Source organism: Maylandia zebra, linkage group LG13 (genome assembly GCF_041146795.1).
Source record: "Maylandia zebra isolate NMK-2024a linkage group LG13, Mzebra_GT3a, whole genome shotgun sequence".
NCBI lineage: Eukaryota > Metazoa > Chordata > Actinopteri > Cichliformes > Cichlidae > Maylandia > Maylandia zebra.
In genome coordinates, this window is record NC_135179.1 from 6,233,149 (window position 1) to 6,255,606 (window position 22,458).

At 37.7% G+C, this 22,458-nt stretch overlaps 1 protein-coding gene across 7 annotated transcripts in view; it reads right to left on the reverse strand.

The window, feature by feature from the left end:
- The window catches only part of nckap1 (NCK-associated protein 1), a 37,333-nt gene that overhangs the window by 13,620 nt on the left and 1,255 nt on the right, over window positions 1–22,458 (reverse strand). Inside the window, exons 2-17 of one of the 7 annotated variants that reach the window (XM_012919712.4) lie at window positions 16,117–16,134; window positions 13,226–13,246; window positions 9,837–9,947; window positions 6,255–6,341; window positions 6,096–6,152; window positions 4,899–5,041; window positions 4,687–4,777; window positions 3,708–3,845; window positions 3,491–3,539; window positions 3,217–3,373; window positions 2,938–2,994; window positions 2,386–2,482; window positions 1,011–1,117; window positions 782–914; window positions 330–411; window positions 134–192 (exon numbers count right to left, since the gene is read on the reverse strand). In XM_012919712.4, coding sequence (XP_012775166.1) covers window positions 134–192; window positions 330–411; window positions 782–914; window positions 1,011–1,117; window positions 2,386–2,482; window positions 2,938–2,994; window positions 3,217–3,373; window positions 3,491–3,539; window positions 3,708–3,845; window positions 4,687–4,777; window positions 4,899–5,041; window positions 6,096–6,152; window positions 6,255–6,341; window positions 9,837–9,947; window positions 13,226–13,246; window positions 16,117–16,134 — 1,407 coding nt within the window. Of the gene's footprint in view, window positions 1–133; window positions 193–329; window positions 412–781; window positions 915–1,010; window positions 1,118–2,385; window positions 2,483–2,937; window positions 2,995–3,216; window positions 3,374–3,490; window positions 3,540–3,707; window positions 3,846–4,686; window positions 4,778–4,898; window positions 5,042–6,095; window positions 6,153–6,254; window positions 6,348–7,922; window positions 8,044–9,836; window positions 9,948–13,225; window positions 13,247–16,116; window positions 16,135–22,458 lie in introns of those variants that run through there. The other 6 variants (XM_012919711.4, XM_076891451.1, XM_004553519.4 and 3 more) reach the window with 6 other exon arrangements.

Below are 22,458 nucleotides of genomic sequence, written 5' to 3' on the forward strand. Positions count from 1 at the left end.
ACTACCCCGACTTACTGAACAGGATCGTTAATATCACATTAAATATTTTATTATGTTTTAGTTTTCAAGGATAACATAGTTTCCTTGAAAGACTTATTTCAAAAGAATTTAAGCATGAAAGTTGTGTATATACCTGCAGTCTGAACCAATCCAGTCTCATGCCTCTGAAGTCAAACACTTCTCCATCCTCCACTGAAACACACAAATCACACTCAGTATTTTAGTAACTTTAATTATTAATAACTGTACTACGATCAATACTGCCAGTGCAAATGCAAAAATAACGACTCGTCCTGGTATTTCTCTGATCTTCCATTTAACAGTCTTACCTTGTTTAACACTGAGAGAAGTCATGGTGTTGACAAATGAAGACATGATTATAGATTCATCCTCTGGACACACAGACAGGTTCTGTAAAATAAAACGGAAATGAGGCTGATTAGACAGGACTGTATTCACTGTAGATTCATCTTTTAAATATGACAAAAATGTTAATAAATAATACAGTACATTAAAAGTTTGAAGAGCATTATAGAAACAAAAAAGTTGAATTTTTATATTAATATTAAAAACAAAACATGCTTTTAAAATTGCGTTACAGTAAATGTAAGACCTGTAATCTGACACCTGACATAAGCAGCCTCACAGCCGTGCTGGATGGTGACACCAGCTCAATAACACCATGTTTTAGGAGGAAAGCAATATCAGATTAAATGTGACTGAATGCAGTAAGAGTGCTTAGTCTCAGGAGTTTGTATTTTTTTTTTTTAAATGTTCCCACCTGAACCAGTTCATTCAGCACCACAGCATCAAACCCAGACAGGTACTGGACGTAGTATCGCTGCATCACAGGCCCATACTTCCTGACATGAGCTCTGAGCTCCTCCATGTAGAAGATCAGCTCAGCTATGTGTCTGCAAAACACACATACACACATCAGCAGGTGTGAAGACGCAAGTGTGTTTATACAGGCATGACGCGTGTACACAAACACACTTGTCCACGCTTACTTGTCTATGAAATCATCTGTGCTTTTCTTCTGGATGTTGTCTGCGTGTCGAAGCAGCCAGATGATCTCATCACGGGCGAATGACAGCGCCATGAACACAAACAGCGCCTAGCAGACCAGAAATTTGGAGGGAAGTGGTGAGAGAGAAGCTCGCAGCATCTGCGTTCTCAGAATCTCTAAATGCAATCTGAGACTTTATGAATGGCTTTGCAGCTATTGGTGCCGTATATCAAGTTCCACTAGAAGAATTGGGCTGGTAAAGACTCTAAATGATGCATAATTTAAAAGACATGTTATTGTGGTAGTTTACTGCATATTTTATATAATCTGTTGCACTCTTTTACCTATTCCGTTTATCCTGACTGAATTTCAGCTATAATGAAAACAAAAGGTTATTTCAATCCATGTTAGTTTTATATTTACTGGGACCTGTTCTGGGATCTGTGTGCTCTCCCACGCACATACATGAAAAGCTGAAGAAAGGTAAAGCAACAGGAAAACCACCCTGTACAGAACTATAAACATCAATGGCAGCAGGAATGATACCACTAAAGTCTAAGAGCATGGAAAGGATGATGGCAAAGCAACTTGTAGAATTGCATTGATCTCTGTAAACGCCAACCTGCTCTGTAGAGAACATTAAAATGGCTGAATGAGGGTGGCTTTGTAGCTTGCCTGAGCTCCCTCTCAGGCTCTGTACACAAGATCTGGTTAAATTAATTAATTAAAATAAATGAATTTGAAATTAGTTTAGGTCTATCTAATGGGTTTTGGTCAATTTAAACAATAGCAAACATCCCGAGCAACAAAAAGCAACTAAACAGGTGATACTGTAGTATTTGAGGCAGCTTTTTATAATTCATCAGGTTGCAGCCGCTTTCATTTGACATGTTGTTTTCAAGTTATGTGAGCCACTGTGAAATGAACCATTGTTTTGCAAAGACCACTTTTTGAAGTTTTGAGCTGAATGTGTTCGGCAGCTTAGTGTTTTTGAAGCCTCACTGGAAACTGGGCAGATCTGATTGTGAAACTGAAGTTCAACACAAATCATAAGGCAGGCCTGGCCTTAATCATGTGCTGCCTTATAATCAGTCATGACAGTAATATGGACCATGATTTAAAATATAAAGATCATGTTGTATTCCACACAACTTGAAAATAGAGATTGAGACGATAAACACCAGCGATAAGGTCATAGATCAAATGAATTAGAGGATATTTCCCCCTGGACTTGCATAAAACCCAACTTGTTTTTGTAACAAAAACAAAGTTATGTCCTGCTGAAAGAAAGAAGGTTTAAACCTGAAACAGGAAGAAACAGAAAGTCTATGATTACAACTGAACAGAGTGTTATTTGCAGTGTTTTTTTATATTACCTTTGGACCAAGCAGTCCAGGTTGGTCAGCTAAAACAGTGGCCAGCTCTTTCAGAGCTGATCTGAGGAACTTGCGCCTCTCTCTGTGCATGGAGCCTCTGTAGGCAGCCAGAGAGACCGAGGAAGTCAGAGCAGTGCATCAAAACATACAAGGCAATGTGATTAAATGGTATTCTGACACTTTTAGGACAATCCCGCAGGAGGACAAAAAGTAAGTAGATGACAGTGACAGCAGAAGAATAAAGATGAAAGGGGAAGACGGAATAAGTAATGAGGATAAAAGCAGAGATGAGGCATGGGGGGAAGACGACGAATAGAGGATAAAACGGGAGGAAAACATGAAAAAGGATACAGAGAAAAGGGTGATGTTTCACAGTGAAGCTTCCCGAGAGAGGGTAGACGCATATGCTAAAATGACAGTTAAAATCTTTAAATAAAAGACCAGGAATATAAATTAATAATATAGAAAATGGGGGCATTAGAAAAAAATAAAAATAAAATGTGAGTGTATTTTATGTTTGCATGAGATAGTATGAAACAAGGTTATACATACGCATGAGACAGGGCCTGTTCTTTGCACTCCCTGATGTCATTGATGCGTTTGTTGTACCTGCAAAACACACAAGAGGAAAGGATGCTTTAAAAAGAGCAAAATGGGAAAACTGGGACAGAAAATGACAATCAAATCTTCAAATTCCTCAATAAAAATTCAAACCACAAAGATATTCAACAATCATATCAAAGTAAAAAAAAGGAGACATGATCACAGTTTGTGTGATTGTGCACCAGTTAAAGAGCGCCTGCCTGTGTCCACATAGACACATTCTCATACCCTCTGATGTTCACAAAAAGGTCCTCAGCAGCCTTGTGGATGTGGAAAACTTCATCCCTGAACAGACAGAGACAGGTGGAGCTCTGCAGAGCCAACTTCCACAAAGACAGCGCTGCTGCGTCGCTATTCAGCGCCACATGACACAGGATGAAACCAACTGCAGAGAGAACGGAGAGAAATACAGAGCTAACTGCAGACTGAAGCCTTTTGATCATCTGGCACCCAATTCACATGATCAGAGCACTAGATTCGACTCTGCTTCTACACTACTTACAAACAATCCACTTTTCCATTGTGTCCAGTGACAGGTATTCACAGGGCATCTAAAGACAAAGACACAGTTGAATTCAGTTTTTCCAGTTGTATCACTTGGCACAAAGAAGCTCTGACATCAAAAGCCTGCACAGAACAGGTTAATAGATTATTGAGAAGCTTTAAATGATCATTCAGATCATACAGATTATTTTAAGACAGTCAATCGGGATACTAACAGTGTCAGACTGAGCAGGATTGAGCATTGTGGAGGGAGCAGAGATGAGAGAAAGCAGCTGGGCGTTCCTCCACTGGTCAGCTGACAGATTCCTCCTGGGATAGACCATCTGAAGGCTGACCAACGCATCTGACAGGGACTGCAGGAGGAGAGACAGGACTAAATTCTTCCGGTATAAAACTGACTTTTGAAACTAAATAAGCAGCAATTTCAGAGCCACTGTACGCAAACTTGGAAAAAACAAACAAACCCCAAAACCCTTTATAGTGTTGTTAAAGTCATGAAAGTTGTTAAACCATCCTCTTTGTTTTCAATTAAGTTTATTTGAAGTATCAAGCCTGATTTAGACTTCTGCAGGAAATAAATGTCCTCATTTTTTATCGTAACCGGAAACTCTCCCCAGCCCTATGCTGTAACCTTCTACACCATTCGAGTCGCTGCGAGCTGTGTCGACCCAACATGAGGCGCATGTCAGGTTACGGAAAATGTTACAGAGTAGGGCAAAAACCGAGTTTCCAGTTATGACGGAAGTCACAACGTAGATTTCCCACGCAAGCATAAGTCATGCATGATTTGAAAAGTAGAAGTCTGTGTGTTTGTGGACAATATGCCACATAAGCTCAGTGAGGCATTTGAAATGCTATGACAACTGAACCTCATTCAAAAACAACACTAACCAATAAAAGCAGAAGTATCTGTAAACACTGTAGATCATGGTGCATATACCAGGGCTATTGATCAAGGAAAATCAAACCAGTGATTATTTTGATCAGTACTGACATCACATTTTTATTCAGTACAGCTACAGGTGTATACACAAGTGATCTACATGGATGAACAGAACAGACGGGTTCCTTTACAGAAACCTTTTTCCTAGTTTTAGTATAGATGTTGCAAACCAAAAGCTCTCTGCATCAACTATCTTGCATTTGTACAATGTTAAAAACCTACATTTCACAATGCACAAACAATTCTCCCACCTTTCCATGTGGAACAAACTCCTCCATCATCTTCTTCAAAGGGTTCTCATAATCCACAATCATTTGGCCCAACCTGGGGTACTCCCGGTCACTGCAGCAACACACAGAGGTAGTGACGTAGTGTCTAAGTAACTGTTTCTACTAACAGTTTATGCTGCTATGATGTCTGTAATAGTGTGCAAACTTCTCACATCAATCTAACTCTCAGTTACCTGGCTCCATGCGTCATCTCATGGGCATAGTTGTAAAGCCCTATGATGGCTTTCCTCTCCTCTATGCGAGAAAGTATTATCATCAGAGTAGTGTATGTTACCACCAGATCCAGGTAGTTCTTAGTCAGGTCAAAATTCACCGTCTGATGGGGGAACACAGGTGTGTCATTACATGAAGCAAACAACAAGAAAGGCAGCGATTACACAGAAACAAGAGACTATATACCTCCATCAAGGCTGAACACTTCCTCTAAAGGAGGGGCAGGCAATTAATGTTCCCAAGAGGCCATATGAGATACTGGGACTGTTGTGGAGAACACCACCAATAAGTTTTTAAAGAGATAAAATTGAGCAGAATTGAGTTCAGCTTACTGGAGTAGCCCCACAACAGCCCCAACAGGCCCTGGGGAATTTTAATTACCCACTCCTGCTCTGAAATATGTATAAATTGAGTTTATACATGCGGAGGTGATCTGGATCCAGTTTAGTCTGTAATATTTTCAAGGACATCAAGATGATACCTTCCAAATTCTATCACTTTGGCGTATCTTTTAAAGTATGACACAAAATGTGCAATTATGCTCTAATTCACAAAGGTAAAGAATCCTTTTCAAAGATCCTAAACTTCAGTGCAGGTTAACTCCCAGGATTTGTCCCAGACTAAACCCACCCTGTGGTAACATTTTCATGCAAACAGAAAAACTGAACCAACCATTTAACTTCCTTGCTGGAGGTAAAACATATTCATAAATACTTCTGTGGCTCTGGAATGCTCAGGGAATGAGGAAGAATGAAAAAAAAATAGAGGAAAGAAAGGGGAGGAGAGAATCTCTTTAGGATTCTTCGGTTCTGAAACATGATGAGGTAAGCACAGGAGAAAGATCTCACTTAATGGTTCTAATAAAAGAAAGGATTAAGTCTAGAAGTCGTCAGGGGGGAAAAAAAAATCTTCAATAACTTTACAGCTTATTGTAGTTCAAGACTTCTGAGTGGGATCTAGACTCTTGCTCCTCCTTTGGGCCTCGTTTTCAGTCTCTAGGAAAAGGGAGTCTTTGACCCACAACAGAACTTTGCAGGTTCTGGTGGGTAATTCTTCCTTTTTAGGCTTCTTTCTATGTTTTCTGAAGCGTTAAAACATTGTCCTGTTACATGTGATACACATTCTTTAAAAAAGATAAATAAAATATATTTGCTTACAATGTCAAAGAAGACCTGGCAGGCATCGATGGTGTTCAGCAGCTCACACACATGATCCTATTAATAGAGCGAAGAGAAATGTTTTCATTAGAACCACCAAAGTAAAAGAAACACGTCCTCGTGTGCTTCACCTGAGTGCCACTGTGTGTTTTTCCCCACCTTGAATTCCATGACATCGACGAAGGTAAAATAATAGAGAGCCAGGTTCTTCAGAATCTCTGACTTCTCCTTCTGCAGCTGGGCCAGCTGTTGCTATAAAACCACATGGCAAAGAACACAAAGTTGTGAATTTTAGAAGTGCTGCGTGAACCTGAGGCTTAGGTTTTCCAGTAACTAAGTACTGCTTTCACTGTGTTCCCTTCAGAGTAGTCACAGAGAAACGTCATACAGCAACTCAGGACCGTTTACTCTTTTACAGCTGGTATGATTAAAAGATGGGACTGACTTTGGACATTTCTTAAATGAATCATCAAAATCATCTTTTAAATAAAAAAGAAACTCTGGTTAAGTTCTATTTAACTCTGGAAATATGTTTCTTTGACAATTTGATTTTTATTAACTCTGAAGAGAAATATCTGCATATTCCTATCCCACCCAGCTAAAAAGATGTAATTATCAAGTTTCCCTTCAGGGATCCGTAGAGATCATCAGGTCTTGAGTTTCTTCATTTTGAAGTTAATTAATTGAAACTTAATCAACAGCAAAGCGGCAGAAACCACACACAGCTGCTAAATAATTCAGTTATTGGAGCTAAACTATTCTTAAGACAATTTTAAAAAATGACTTTCTATTCCATGTAGATACATGAAAGTTATTTTACTTTGGTGAAGAACTTATTTCATTTAATGATTTTCTGGAACACTTTGCATACAGGAGAACTTGGTTATCAATTTTCTTCTTTTGCACCTTGTTGTATGTTAAATAAAGTTTTGAATAACTCGTTTTCCGTGTGGCGGTTTTCCAGAAGCTGTAATGAAATGTTTCACCAAAGTAAAATCTGCCTATATAAGCAAAGCAGAAACCATTAACCCAACAGCACCTCAAAAAATAAAACACTGTCAATACGAGTCTTTAGCTGTGGATACAAAGTGTTTTCAAATCCCAGTTTACCTTTAAAAGATTGCTGCATCAATCTTTTAAAGTCTAAAAATCAACATGAAGTATCTGACTTCAGCACCTGAGAAGCAGTGTATTAACATGCTAGAAATGACTGAAGCATACTGTATGTAAATTGAACCCAGCTCCAGAGCAATCTGAGGTCAGAACCGCACCCTAAACCAGAACTGGCCTAATAGGCAAAGGTGGAAAAAGGTCAAAACATGACAAGTCTAGGAAGCGTGAAACACTGCTGCTGCAACAAGGAGTTCAAACATCTGGTATTTGGCTCAAGTCAACTAAAAGTGGAACAATCACTGTTTATTTTTTAATTCCTAAAAAAACAAAACAAATAACAAAACAGTTTTTCTTGCACAATTTCGATTACCTGCTGAGTGACACTCCTTATTGCATGCAGTCAGCAAGTCATTCAAACACCAGCTGATCAGTCATCAAGCAAACCTAACCAACTAGCCAGGTGGGTAACTAGCCACGCAGTCATTCACAGGATGAAGAAGAGAAAATAAAAATGCTGCCAGAGAAAGCTGAGCAAAGCAAAACACACTCCAAAAGAGCTTTAAAAAAACCAAAAAGAAACAAAACCAAAATAAATAAATAAATCCCCCCCCTGCAAAAACAAACACAGGTACAAATAAAAATACATAATATTACAAAACTTAAGTGCTTAAATTAAACTCAAAAAGTTACAGAAACTTAGATACAAAAACTTACCAAAAAGCACAAGTCCGGATTAAGCCAAGTTTAGCATGCAGAACACAAACAAACACAGAAACAAAGCAGAAAAACAACATAAGAGACACATTTTTAAGCACAGTTATACTGAATAAAGCAGTTAGCTACACACACGGTATAAACACACATACGCGCACGCACGCACACACACACACACACACACACACACACACACACACACACACACACACACACACACGCAAACAGCTTTTTGCTAAATGGTGCTCTGACACAAACGCCATATGCTAACAAGTAAAGCTAAAAAGAAAAATCTGATGAGCAATGACTTTAGTTCACTTGACACACATGCGCACACACACACACACACGCACACCTGACAAAGGTGTAAGAGATGCTGGATACCCAACGCCATCACACCAGTGTAGTCTTTACCTGGCCAGCCTATTTCCAGCCACCACTGGAAATGAACAGATCCTCATGCATATTCTGTCTCATTATTATTTCAATTTTTTTTTAACTTGTCTGAAAGAACAAAGTCCTCAGTAATCAGCAGTTATTCCCCTTGCTCTTATTTTGAAAGTTTAGTCACTGCCCTACTCTACTCATTATTTTGATTCCCTGGCTGGGCCGCCGTCTTTAATTTAACTTGGCTGCCTCTGTAGAAAGGTTAGAGTCTCGCCATCGGACGAACTGAACTTGCTGTTTGAGCTGGAACCAATGATGGAAGTCTTTTCTATGCTCTGGAGAAAGCTGTGATAATTGTGAGGTAGCTGATTATATTTCTCAGTTTCTTTGTCACCAAATAAGTCTTTTAAGAAAATGTGCACACACAAGCACACACACAAAACTAAACCTGTGGGAAACCATCTTCTCAGCTATGTTGACCCATTTCTTTTTAGAATTAAACCCAACTCAAATTGCATTACATGGTCACATGACTATGGAAGAGGATTAGGGCCACCCGAGGAAAAGTGGGGATGTCTTTTGTAAAATTTTGTAATATTGTAAAATTATCAGGCACCCTCTAATAGAGAAAAACTTAAATAAATAAATAAATCCTCAGATCTTCAACAAAAGATCAAAGCTTCCAAAAGCAAGGAAACAAACAGGCAGCCAACCAAACAACCAGATCAACCAGCCACATGGAAACCCTACTCGATTCACGGGCAGTCAACAATACTCCAGCAGTTTTTTGGGGCTAGCTGAGCAATCCAATGCAAGATTAAAGTGCACGCGGGCTTAATTAATAAATGGAAAAGTAATTTGCCTGACACATGGTGTCAGGGAGGACAATGGTTTGTTACCTTACAGGAATCTCCCACACTGACTGCTAGGCACCTAAAAATGGTCTTAACATTTACTGAAGCACCAAATCAGAGTGATGTAGCTTCCTGAGTGGGAAGTAAGCTTAATGAAAAAACAAATAAACAAGTCCAATAAAAAAAAAGAAAAAAAGAAAAGTATAAATCACATTCAGAAACAACATCATTTGGCAATTGCCAGACAGAGTTTATATAAACAAGTTAGTAATGCAAGTGAATATCTCGCTAAACATTATATAGAATTAAATTAGCAAAAATACGTGTCATGTTTCAAAGTATTTCGTTTGTAAACTAATACTTCTAATACAAATTTTACTTTATTTTTTTTTATATCTCAACTGATTAGCAGCTGCTTTTACATGTTGTTCAGTGTCTGGGTCTATTTCTGCCCTATATTTGTAGTGCAGGAGCTTTTTTATTTATTTATTTTCAATAAGATAGCAAATTATAAATGCAACAATCAGAAGATATGGAGAGCATAAAAATAGAGCTGCACCCTTGATTCAAAGTGTGTAGTAACGAAGACAAATCAAATCATCTATCCTGCTAAAAAGACACTTTTTCCTTCCACTTCTCTTTGCATAATAGACGTATACGTAGGAATACTCACGTTGTTATTCCGCGTCTCCACTGCAGGAAACTTCCTGACAATAAATTTAACCGCAGACTCCAAGTTCTTATCGACGAGATAGGAGGGCTTAGCCTTGGGATCGCCACATGCCTGTGGAGGAAAAGAGAAGAGGACGTGAGGAGAGAGGAAAAAAAATATGACAAGTACAGTGCTGCTACTGAAACATCTGGCTTTTTTACCCTTTTCTCACTTTCTCATAGTATGGCATGTTAAATTTGTTGTATTTACTGGGGTTGGATTTAGTGCTCATAGTGAAACCTGGTTTATCCCAGGACTGATATCAGAGGAGGCGTTTGAGTGAATGAAATATCAGCACTGCATATATTCAGTGGTGTTTCCAAACCAGAGGCATATTTAAGACATGAAAACGAACACACACACAAACTTGATGCAGTGGCATGTGCAGTCTTATTTTCCATTAAGATGCACATGCCAAAAAAAGGATTGACAGGGTAGATTTCCACCAGGCTGAACAAAGTTTGGAAGTCTGCGGTTTTCATGTTTGGATAAACCAGGTTCAACTGAGCAAGAGCCTGAACTTATCAGTGGTTCTCAGCTGCTGAGCTGTAGAGATTAGAGATTTTAAATAGAATAAATACTTAAAATTGCTCATTTCTACTGATTAGACAGTTGCTTTTTGTGAATAATAACCCTATAACCAATAACTGACAGAATTTTAATTGAAATTTAGTTCTTGGTTATTTTAGTTCTGGTATTAAAACTGATAATATGTACCAACTGGTAATATTTTAATATCTGTTTTAGTACATATGAAATTACATATAACTCGGCAGTCAGGGTGGTGGTAGCATAATTCACCAGGCTTTATGAACCTCATGTCATGTTTTTCCTCACTGATAACTAAATGACAACCAGACTTAAGTCTAGAAAAATAATTCTGTCTTGAGTTAAATATGACAACTTATGACTGAAGATATTAGGGTCCATTCTATGACATCATATGAAAGGTATGAAGTGGGGATTTTGACTTACAGATTACTTTTACACATTATGACCTAATTATTTACGCATTTTCATGAAAAAAATGTTTTTAAAAGGGTAAATTATAATAATAAATACCATGGTTGGTTACAGTTAAAATCTGCATTATTGTGTTATTATGATCAGTAACGAGATTATTATTATTCCACACGATTACTCAAGACGTTTACCTAAACAGACGTTTTAAACTTCCTCTGAGTGAACTTCCTTGAAATTTAATTCTAATTCCAATGAAAATAAATAAGAAGGAAAGAGCTGAACGCCTGGCAGGGAGTCAATTTGAGCTTGTTGGAGTGACAAAAGTAAATTTGGTGGCTGAAACACAAAACAAAAGCATTGATGCAAAAAAGAATGCGGCATAATAATCATCTATCTTGTTTTAATAGTTTTTGAAGCTAAAACTTTAACTGAAATGAATATTTGATGAATTAAACAGCCCTCTAAAGCCTCCTTCAAGACAAACCACAGTATTTTAATAAATGATTAACTATTTCAGAAAGCAATTGGTGGCGGTTCCTTAGGAAATTACAATTTGGTTAAATTACTAGTTTTTAAGACTTTTGTTAAATATTGTTTAGTGATGGTTTACAAACAATTAATCCTGAAAGTTTAGCTTTGTTATCAACAACACAAATGAGGCTGAGAACCACTGAGAGTCCCAGGTTACAATGGTTTCAGTGTCAAACTGTGTCTCTGAGTGGTTAGTAACACCACTACATGACGGGAAGAGCAATGAGCAGGTAGAGGGAATGAAACAGAAGAGAGAAAGAAAAATAGGTAGAAAATGGGAAGGAGGGAGAAATTAAAGGCACATGGAGGCTTCAAGTGAGAAATGGCAAAGTAGGGCACAGAACGAGAGAGAGATAGAGATAAGTGTTCAGAGAGAAAGCCTTTTCTTAGTTGAGTGTTTTCTATCCTACATGAGCAGAATTAATTCACTGCACCTGCACATTTCTGCTTATTCATATTCTAATCTTTTACTCTGCAGGTGTTGAATTGTCTGCCCTGACTGCCTGGCAGGAAGCAACAGCTCTCATGCATTATGGGTAGTGTAGTAGCAAATGGTGAGGAAGATGTGGTCCATGCATGTGCCATAAACAGAGTGAATGTGTAAAGTTTATTGGCTGCCAACACCGAGGAACAATCCTAGAAGAGGTCAGACCCTTTGTTCTGAGGATTCACTTCCTCGTGGTTAATGTTCAAGTTTAGAAAGTGGAAGTACACATTTAGAAAGGCCAGAAAAAGTAACATGAAGTTACCATAATGAGAACTGCAACACTTAGCTGTACTATAAATGAACTGTTTTCTACACTGCAGGAACAAATCATAGCTAGTGGCCCATCAGGCCTGCAAACAGCAACACAAGCATAAAACCTGGATTTCAGTTTGCATGGCGCTGAAAGGTTTCCAGCATCAGCCAGTACAAAATGAACCCGCAACACAACAACACATGCTAATTCACACTGACAACCTCGGTATCAAAACATGATGAAATGCAGGCTGGAGATTCAGGTTTTGTTGACACTCCCACAAGACAGCGAGCAGTAGCTCCATTTAAAGCTGTGTTGTAATATACCGCATCACTGACAATGGGTTTGGCCTTAAGACTCTGAAGCCTTTAAACAATGGCAATTAGTGCCCTCTCTTTTAGGATTTAAAGTTTAATCACGCTTTAAATTAAAAAAAATGGCAATAGCTACTATAGAATCATGTCAAAGCTTGTGGCTGGTTTAACCCCGGTTAAAGAGGAAACAGTGATAAGCAGCTGCTACCATTATGTATCTGCTAAAATTCAACTTGGAATGCAGAATGGTGCAGACACAATTTTAATTCCCTAAAACTATGACATGAAAAAGAAAATCCAGTCTACCCAGCGAGCATAATCAACTACAGTATATGCATTTTGCTAGAGACAAAGCCAAAACCCAGTTCTGCTCTGCATGCTTAGCTCTTACAGTTCTATAGCTGAAACGCACTCACTACTGCTGGATCTGAAACACATAACACATGTGGACACTATGAAGGGATTGGACACAAACACACAACACCAACAAGGTTTCAAGACCCATCAATGACAGAATGGACCTAGAGTCTCAGCTTGTTTCCTTATGCCCACCTCTCTCACACCAGGTCAGACAGCAGCCAGACAATGTTCAAAGGCTAAGTGAAAATCTGCTCAAGTGTACGAGAGGCAGGCTGAATTTTAACTAGGTTAAGAACAAGGAACCAAGATGTGACTGTTAAATCCATGCAACTGCAAAAAGCACAAGCCTGGCTTTGCTAACACAGCACTCATCTGGTGACAGCACCACTAGGTTCACCCAACAACAGACTAGTCACTATGTCTGCAACTGTAATGTAGTTACCCTCTGACTCACACCGGGGAACTGCAGAAAAGACATTGTTCAGTTACTACATCACATTGATATGCTAAACGCAGTGTTTTATCATGTTTTAGCCCAAATTCAAAGCATAAGACAATTCATTTATAGTTGTTGTAAATTACATTAACAACTCTACATAGTCAGCAACTTCAACAGTTTTAAACTGAGTGTAACAGTTATTAGAAGAATTATGTGTGTAATTATGTATTATTTATGCATTTAGTGATAGCCTGTGTATTTTTAAAGTCACAATTTTGAATGTTTAGCACACAAAAGTAATTTGACACAACAGACAAACATCAGTCCCCAGTGTGTTTAAATGCCACTTTATCAATCAACAGGACCAATGCTGCCTGATATGGATATTCAGCCAGTCTGTTAGCGACATACTGCTAAGTTTTTAAACACACAATAAAAAAAATATACTTAATTTAATTATGTGCTTCCGGTTTGACTTTTCACCTTCAGAGCTCATACATGTGATTCTATATAGCATTTCTACTGATTCTCTAAAGTTAAATATTAATCAAAAAAACAAAAAACATTTCCACAACCCTTCGAAAGCTCTAAAATAGGGAGGAAACACACACTGAAAAATTTCATACAAACTCCTATTACTTGAATGATAGTTTGCCACTAATATCAAGTCGAGTGAGTTGCAATTAATGGGCTAAAACATGCAAAACCCCAATTCTGATTATTTTTCAAATTGTATAATAGTATATTAAAGAGATTTCTTTAATGTTCTTGAATTTTTTCTTATTTGGGTTCAGTTAGGATAACTCTTTGGGTATTATTGACCATTTTATTTTCAGAAGAACAGACCATAATTGGATAACTAACATCTTAGCATCACAGATCAAAGACATGAATACTAGTTAAAATTTGACAGAGTTCATATGGCATGGGACTGTCTGTTAGTGCTGGTGGTGGCTAGTGCAATAAGCTGGTTGGCTGGGTTTGGGTGGGGTGGGGTGGGGGCTGATGGCGATATGGATGGAAGGAGGGGCGCAGTGAATGAAGGGACAGGGCATGGGAATAAGCTGAGAATCAGTAGTGGTCAGGAAGGAGTAAGGGAGCTGTTGCCTGGATACCAGAACAGACCTCAGTCTCGCCTCCACCATCGTTTCTCCACTCCGGGCAGCAATTAAACAGCTGAGCTTCTCAAAGGGTCCCCACACTGACCGACATATGGCAGGGGACCATGGGATACTTAGCAGCGGGCCAAGGAAGCACACATCTGAGGACTAATTACAGTTGCTAATTACTGGATGTAATATTTGAACGCTGCTTGGCACCTACTGAGTGACCCTTCAGAATCTGTGAAAACTACCTCCTCCCTGAGATGATTTCATTTTTGTCTGTCATTGCTCTCAGTGTGAGCGCCTTCGTTTTCACAAGGAGGGATTAACTGCTGGGGAAAAAAAAGAAACAGAAAGTTCCCCAAAGAATGGATGGATGGTCTCATGTGATATGAAACCACTAAAGCACTACTCCAACCTGCTATGACTGGTGTATTTCTTGACTGGTTGGCAAGTGAAATCAATCGTGAAGATGGTGCTGCATAAAAATCCTCCTTATGATTGCTCTGGTTACTGGCAGACTGTCGCGGTTGTATATAAGATGCAGACTTGTCTGAGAAAACTTGGAGAACATTCACCTTCAAAGTAACTGCTTTAACCAACATGTTTCAAATGAAGCAACTTTTACTTTGAAGGTAAATGGTGGCCCATTCCAGTTTGTATTGCACTTTTTCCAATTTTCACTACCGCTTAACCAGTAGTTAGTGAATGTTTTAGTGCAGCATCTTTACAACCGCCAGCAACCATTTGCCAACAGGTTGGGGAATAATTTTTCCTTAGCGACCAGTGGTTGCCATGATATCCTTCTATCAAACTGATATAACGATGCTGTACTAAGTGCACTGCACAAACGGGGCTCCAGAGGGCACTTCTGCTGGTAAGCAGTCTTTATGAACTGTGGAAGATGGCAATAGCTAATTGTTTACCATTCAAAGATTTAAAAATTATTATATTTATATTTTATTGTTTTTTATTTTATATATACATCTTATTTTTATTTTATATTATATATTATCTAAATAGTCATTTAGTTAGAAAGAAAGAAAAACAATAATAGAAGAGGGTTTTTTGGTCCTAAACAGTATATTTCACCTAACCCTTTTTAGGTGGTACTTTCAAGATATTGCCATCTACAATTATACCAAATAAACAGAAGAAGGCACGCCTACCTACTGGCATGAATCTCAATTTGTTGCTATTAATAAACAGAAAAAAAAAACATATAGCTACTATTACTGACACATTATATACACAACTATTATTGCATATGAAACACATCCATAACCCATCATAATGTATATTTTTAAACCTTTTTAAAGAAATGTTTTCACTGTGTGTATTATTAAATTTAATACAGGACTATGTTGTTATTTTATCATGTATACTGGACTTTTACACACCATAGGTGAAGATTTAAACACCTGTTAACTATTTTTCCAGCGACAAAAATCTAGTTTGGGGACTGCTTCAAAGACTGTCTATGTGAACTAAAATTAAAAGGCTTTATTTTATGGGGAAAAAATGTAGTTGATGTCTGAATGCTTTATCATAAGCAAATGAATAACACAATGAATTAACATTGTGGGTTGGTAAAATTGACAGGGAATGGAGCCCAGCCTTACTTTCAGCACTACAGATGAAGAGGAGTGAGGCACAAAGGAGAGGACCAACAGATCAGTACAGGTAGCCAGGAGGAGGACGGGGAACAGGGGAGAGGAGGGAGAGGAAGGAGTTGAGGAAGGGTGACAAGGGGAGGGGTTTCATCAGTGGAAGGTGATAAATTTTGCAAACCTTCCAAACTTGTCCTTGCTGCATAGGAGAGGGGGGAAGCATTGGAACGGAGAGAAGAAGAGAAGAAATCAAAACAAAGAGCCCACCCAGGCAAACTGCTGGATCACTCATCCATACACTCACTCACGCTCTCTCCATGTCAGACACACACACACACGTTTTAAAAACAACAGCTGAGGTGTTTCCTGCGTGCTGGAGAGTTTGTTAAGGATAGCCCTTCTGGCATTTCGTTTCAATACAGCACATAAAAACACAAAAATCATGCCGCGCCAACATGTTATCACATTAACACTTATTTTAACGCACGCTGTCTTGAAAGTAACACAATGTGTAGTAATTCTACCTACGCTCTTCAGCACATTGAAAATAACATCCATTTTAAGAGCATGGAAAGCCTTTTTGTCTTGCACAGAAAAGTGTGAAGTTGAAGTTGGGCCTTGCAGTTTTATAATGTTGCTCCACATTCGTGTTCTGGCTGTTGCTTAGTAACTGACGATGCAGTGTTTCCTGACTGCATCCGTGGTGCTCTGATACGTGTGAGACAATCCACTTATTTCTGGACACCAATGGCTCTGGTGCTGTTTTAGCTACAAAAAATTGAAACACCTGAAACTGTGAGTTTGTTCAAACTGGTTTAGATATATTAATATAAGGAAAACATATTTGTTAGTTGTAACAAACAAGTTCCAACAACTACTAAGCAGTTCTGGGGCTGGATTTGACAAATACACATTAAATGCAGTGTATCCTTTTTTCTTTTTTTTCCCTCTCCACCAGCATTTCCAAGCAATCTGTGACAACTGATGTGCTAACTTAACATTCAAAGGCACAAATATCTGTTACAGTATTTCCACATGAAACACATTTAAATAATACAAATTACAGCTAAAGGAATTGATTCTGTTAAATAAGATAACAACACAAAGGCCAAATCTGAGCCAGGAAAAGCTGTGTAATGCCTGTTTTGTCCTTGTCTGAAAGATACTGGTGCACAATAAATTAAGACGTGAAATCTGTATCATGTCAGTTCATCCTTTGATCATGTTATCTGGGTAATAGGGAAAGTATGGGTGTAACTTAGCCTATATGCAATCTTTGGTTCTGTACGAAGTTTCCAAATTTGAGTACACGCTCTGTAAATATTTCCATGATAGCACCAGCTCCAAACCTTCTTCCAACACTTTTTAAACACATTACATTATATACATGTCATTTGTTTAATACATGCACTATGTTAACTAATGCTACTCACTAACTTTGACTTTTTATTGGCTTTCCTGCAGCTATAATCTATGGCATCTCTACCAACCACCATACAAAGCCCATGCCAAGATCCCGGGTCTCATTTTTCAATTACAATTTTAATAAAGCGTTTATAAACAAGTTTGTTGTTTTCTTAGTGTTAACAAGAAAACAACAAGACAAGACACTCGGAATTAATCTTTGCACATGTTTAAAGCTTAGAGTAAATACACTGCTCAATTAGTATTTAATTCTATTCATGATGAATATGTTGCCAAATATGGCATTTCTTTTAAATCTATATATATTATGAGTCTTTTCTTACACACACACCATGCAGTATATTCAACTGCATGGTGTCAATCAATTGATCAGTTAGCCAGTCAATTAAAAATGTTAAGGATTTATGATTTGTTTGTTTTTGTCTTTATGTATCAAAGCTTGGCTACAAAGCCATGGCCCTATAAGCAAACTTAAAATGAATACTGGGCTCTGTTTTCACAAGTTCAGATTTTATTTCCGGTAGCATCTATTACATAAAGGAAATGGGGAATCCCTCAGGAAACATTTTAGTGACACCAGGCATTTGAGGTCTGTGGTGACAGACGTGAAGGTGATGCCATGAAGGGATGAAAGTCAGCAGGTTTTCATCCAAATCAAACAGCTAATTTCACTTATTGAGCACATGTCAGCAAAAAGAAGCACCTGAAAAACTGCTGGCTCTTCCCTTAATGGCGAACTCACCCTAGCCGATTTTATATCTTCAAATCAAACAGAATTAATTTAAAAAAATATTAAATTTGCCAGCACTCTGATGAAATTCACTTTGCACTGCATTTTCTTTGGGGCAACATGCCACTGAAACCATGTAAAATTTATGGAGGTCTTGGGCCTTATCCATCTCATAAAGTAGCCTTGAAATTAAAAATGAGGAGTAAAAATGCCCCTGGTAATCAGGTGTGCCCTTTAATAAATGTCAACCTGCAAATTTTCACCCCAGCAGTTATTCATTAATGTGTTAATGTCCCCTCTGCGCCACCATACAATAGGTAAGCTAATGGCCAGGCGATACTTTTCAGTATTTTCTCCGCAACAAAAGGAAAGCAACCACATTTTGTGGATCAGAATGCAGAGTGATGCCGAAAAAAGGTTTTGAAGCTCAGGGGAAGAAAAAAAGGCTGGTGGTAAAAGACAGAAGAAGGGGCATTAAGTTTCTGGAAGGTAAAAGTGATAACACTTTCAATAAATTTACAAATATTTGATATTTTACCAATATACAATTTAAAAAAAAAAAGAAAAGAAAATTTTATATATATATATATATATATATATATATATATATATATATATATATATATATATATATATATATGTATGTATATATATCCCCAAATGAACCTGAATCATAAAGGAACAATTATTTCAGATTATCTTCCCAAAAACTGCTTCATTTCATCAAACTTTGGTATATCTTCTGTTTTGACTATGTTATTGTACAGAACTTTGGTCAACAATTGTTGTTTTTAAAAGTGCTATATAAATGAATAAACTTGAAACTTGAACTTGAAAGCAAAAGTACTGCAAGAATCACCAAATTAGTAACGTTTCAGAGATGCTGTTTAATTGTGATGGTGTCACAGATGTGTAGGTATAACTTAAGAGACCTTTGAAGAACTTTAAACTAGGGATGCACCAATCCAGCTTTTTCCACTTCCAACATGATGAGGAATCCTTGGCTTTAAAGGTTTTCCAATACAGAGTACCAATCTGATATCAGAGTTAATGTCTCACTGTGAGAAAATGACTGAAAACCATCATTTTATGAGCAAAGTTTAATGAAACAACTTTCATTCTAACTTGACTAAAAATAACAAATACATCAAAGGACAAATTCACTATACTACATGCCAAAGATGAATACAACAGAATTAAAAAAATAAATAAATACATTAGCATTATCTGTTTAATTTATTTGTACTAGTCTGATTTCAGCCCACAGTGAAACCAACATCCCTCCAGTTCCTAGCTTACCTGATGTCTCTGACAGAACATAATCAAAGGAAAGTAAATAAGAGTACCTGAATAAAAGTAAATATGAGAGAGAAGCCAACGCATCGATCCTGTCCAAGCGCTTAGATGTTAGCTTCTTCCGTGCACAAAGAACTGCACAGGATCCAGATATCTGATTGGTGCATCCTGAATTTAAACATGACATCTGAAAAGCAGTTTAAAGACTTTTCTATACATTTCAGCAACACAACTGCATTCTTACATATTGGCCAGTTTTGATTTTAGTCACAATAAACTAAAGGCCTTTGACTCAAGTTCCTCAGACATGGATTAAGTTGTAGTCTTGGACTAAATGTGTTTTTTCAATGCTTCAGTGAATGTTTCTCTTATTTTAGGACTAAGCTTAATTCATTTGTGGGAAACTGACTGAATATTCTTAACACTAGCTTTGGGGTGAGGGGCACGAAGGGTTAGCTGAGTGTGAGTGGGGTTAAGAAGAACAGATACCCCGAAGAAGTAAAATGATGTTAGAAGGTCTACTGGCTGAAAGATAAGCACAGCAAAGAAAAACTTTAATGCCAGCTCAGCCAAGATTAATTAAGGAAGAGATTTTAGGGTTTCTGCAGATAGTCGATGGTGTGATGAGTGAATATGCTTAAAATGGATAGGAACATTGCTGTGATCTTAGATGAATTACTATCTCCCAAAGGTAGAAACCAAACAACAAAGCAAACACAATTATCTCCACTGATTAAATATTATAGGAAACTTTGATAGGGTTTGCAAGATTAAAGAACCAAATCAAAAGATTGAGCACATGGATTTTGGTACAAATTTCTGCCCCAGTTCTTTCATTCCTAGCTTTGGGATGCAGCTAATACTGGATGCTAGGACGTTTTCTAATATTACAAGGTAAAATGAAGCATTAAAATAACATATGAACAGGTCAGAGTGGATATGTTCAGAGGATTTATGGTGGGGCAGGTTTGAATATAGATAGATATGAAGATGATGGGACAGACAGAAAGAAAAAAGGAAGGAAGGAAGAAGGGAGGGAGGAAAGGAAGGGCGTATTAAGAAGAGTAATCAGCAGCAAAATCTTAGTGTCTGACTGCTCATACTGTGTTATAACTTTAACAGACATGCTCAAAGCAAATTTATTACTACAGTGGCATTTTAGCTGAGTGTTTTACACAATGAGGGTGCCTTCAGACCAAAACAAAATAATGCTTTGAAAATTAAATGCTGTAGAAAGACACCTCCAAACTACACATGGGAAACAGTATGGGCTTTCAGACAGTTTAACACTCTACTCTTCACTTGTTAAAACTGGCTAAGATATGACTGGCCTCTTTCACTCGCTCCCTCTTTTTCTATTCATCATACATACTCAAGCAACAAAGGCTCATCCCACACAAACAGACCCACTACTCTTTTTTTCCCTCCCACACACACAAAGCATTAGTGTAAAACTTGAGCAAGAGTCAGTTAACATTAGTAAATGTGTCTTATATAACTGAGCCTATTGCAATAAGAAGCAGATGTAGTATCAATGTGGGCACTGAATTTATTTTCCCACCACGTCACTTTAGCTTCCGCATGAGTTTACTAGTTTTATTGTATCTATTTTTATTTTACTGAATTATTATGTGTGCTGATGTTTATTCATCAGCACACTAATGGCTCATAATTCGACAGACATCCCAGTCTAAAGCATCCTCATAATTTCTGCCTTGGAAAATTTAAAACAATCAAAGAATGATTTCTAGTTTTTTATATTAGTTAACTAAAATGCAGTTTGTTTGTTTTTTACTTCTGATCTAGTCTTGGTTTTTAAGTGTGTTTGTAGTCAACTGTAATAGCCTTAGGGCACTTACCACAAACATGCAAGTAGGGTGTGTTTTTGATGCTTTTGGGTGTGTTCTGCTATGAAACTTTAAGGCTATGGTCAAAAAATGTCAGTTTTGCTTAGTTTAATTTGTAACTGCACAAAGTGAGCAGGAGGCACCTGCATGACAGCCATAAAAAGAGCTGGTGAGATTCTGATCCTCTAAATATGAAGGAAAGGAGATCAGCATGTCCCTTGTCACCTCCTTTTAGCAGAGGATAAAGCATCCTGTATCAAAGGAAAAGAGATAATACCATGCCATAACTCATAGAAATGCACTATCCAGCAATCAATCATTATGATTGTGAAACAAAGCTGATGGGGTAAACATTAATTAAGTTTGTTTTTCTTTTAATTTGATAACCGCCTGATATGTTATCAGTCGTGTTATACCAACAAGGAAAATGATCAAAAGCAGGCTGTTGTGATAAAATCTGCTTCAAGGAGCTCTATGCATTTTTGGCATGTTCAGATCTTTACAGTTAACTGAAGGGTTGCCATAATTCATTTTTGCATCATTTCTGTCCAATACTGCATTTTCAGCCTTAAGGTTCTTAAGGTTCAGGCTCAGAAAGCTTTAATAAAGGCAGGAGTTACACTGGGCCATCTCTCCAGCAGTGTCAACTCAATGAGACACTTCATTTCACTCTATAAGCCATTTATTCCTATGTATTGAACACTGAAAAGCAAAGGGGGGCAAAGTATCTCAGATAAGGTTCTTGTAATTCATCTTTGGGATATTATACTGTCACCACACCAGCCCACATCAAGTTATTAAGGACATTTTATAAGCGCAGCCAGATTCTCTTCTCTTTCCCTAACTCCTTATAAATTATCTTTCAGGAGAGGGCTAAAGCCCTTTTCTCAAGGTGATCAGGAAAATGCAGCCCTGAAATTTCTCTATACAGACCCCAATTTCCTCAAGAGGCTTTACTTTTTCCAAGCTGCCATTTAACCAGATGAATAAGAAAAAATTTTAATAACTTGCCTGGTTAAATAAATGCCAGGTAAAAACTGATATTATGTGAAAGTAAGGCTTTACCCTAGCTTAGTTTCAGCTGATACCTCTCTATCACAACACACAGCCGTTTTTGACATGAAGTCATGCTGATGGTTTCTAAATGATCTCTTGATAGCTTTATTTACCTTTGTGCTTTTTAGCTCATTTTAAATACATAATTTTGCATTACGTGCCTTTAAAG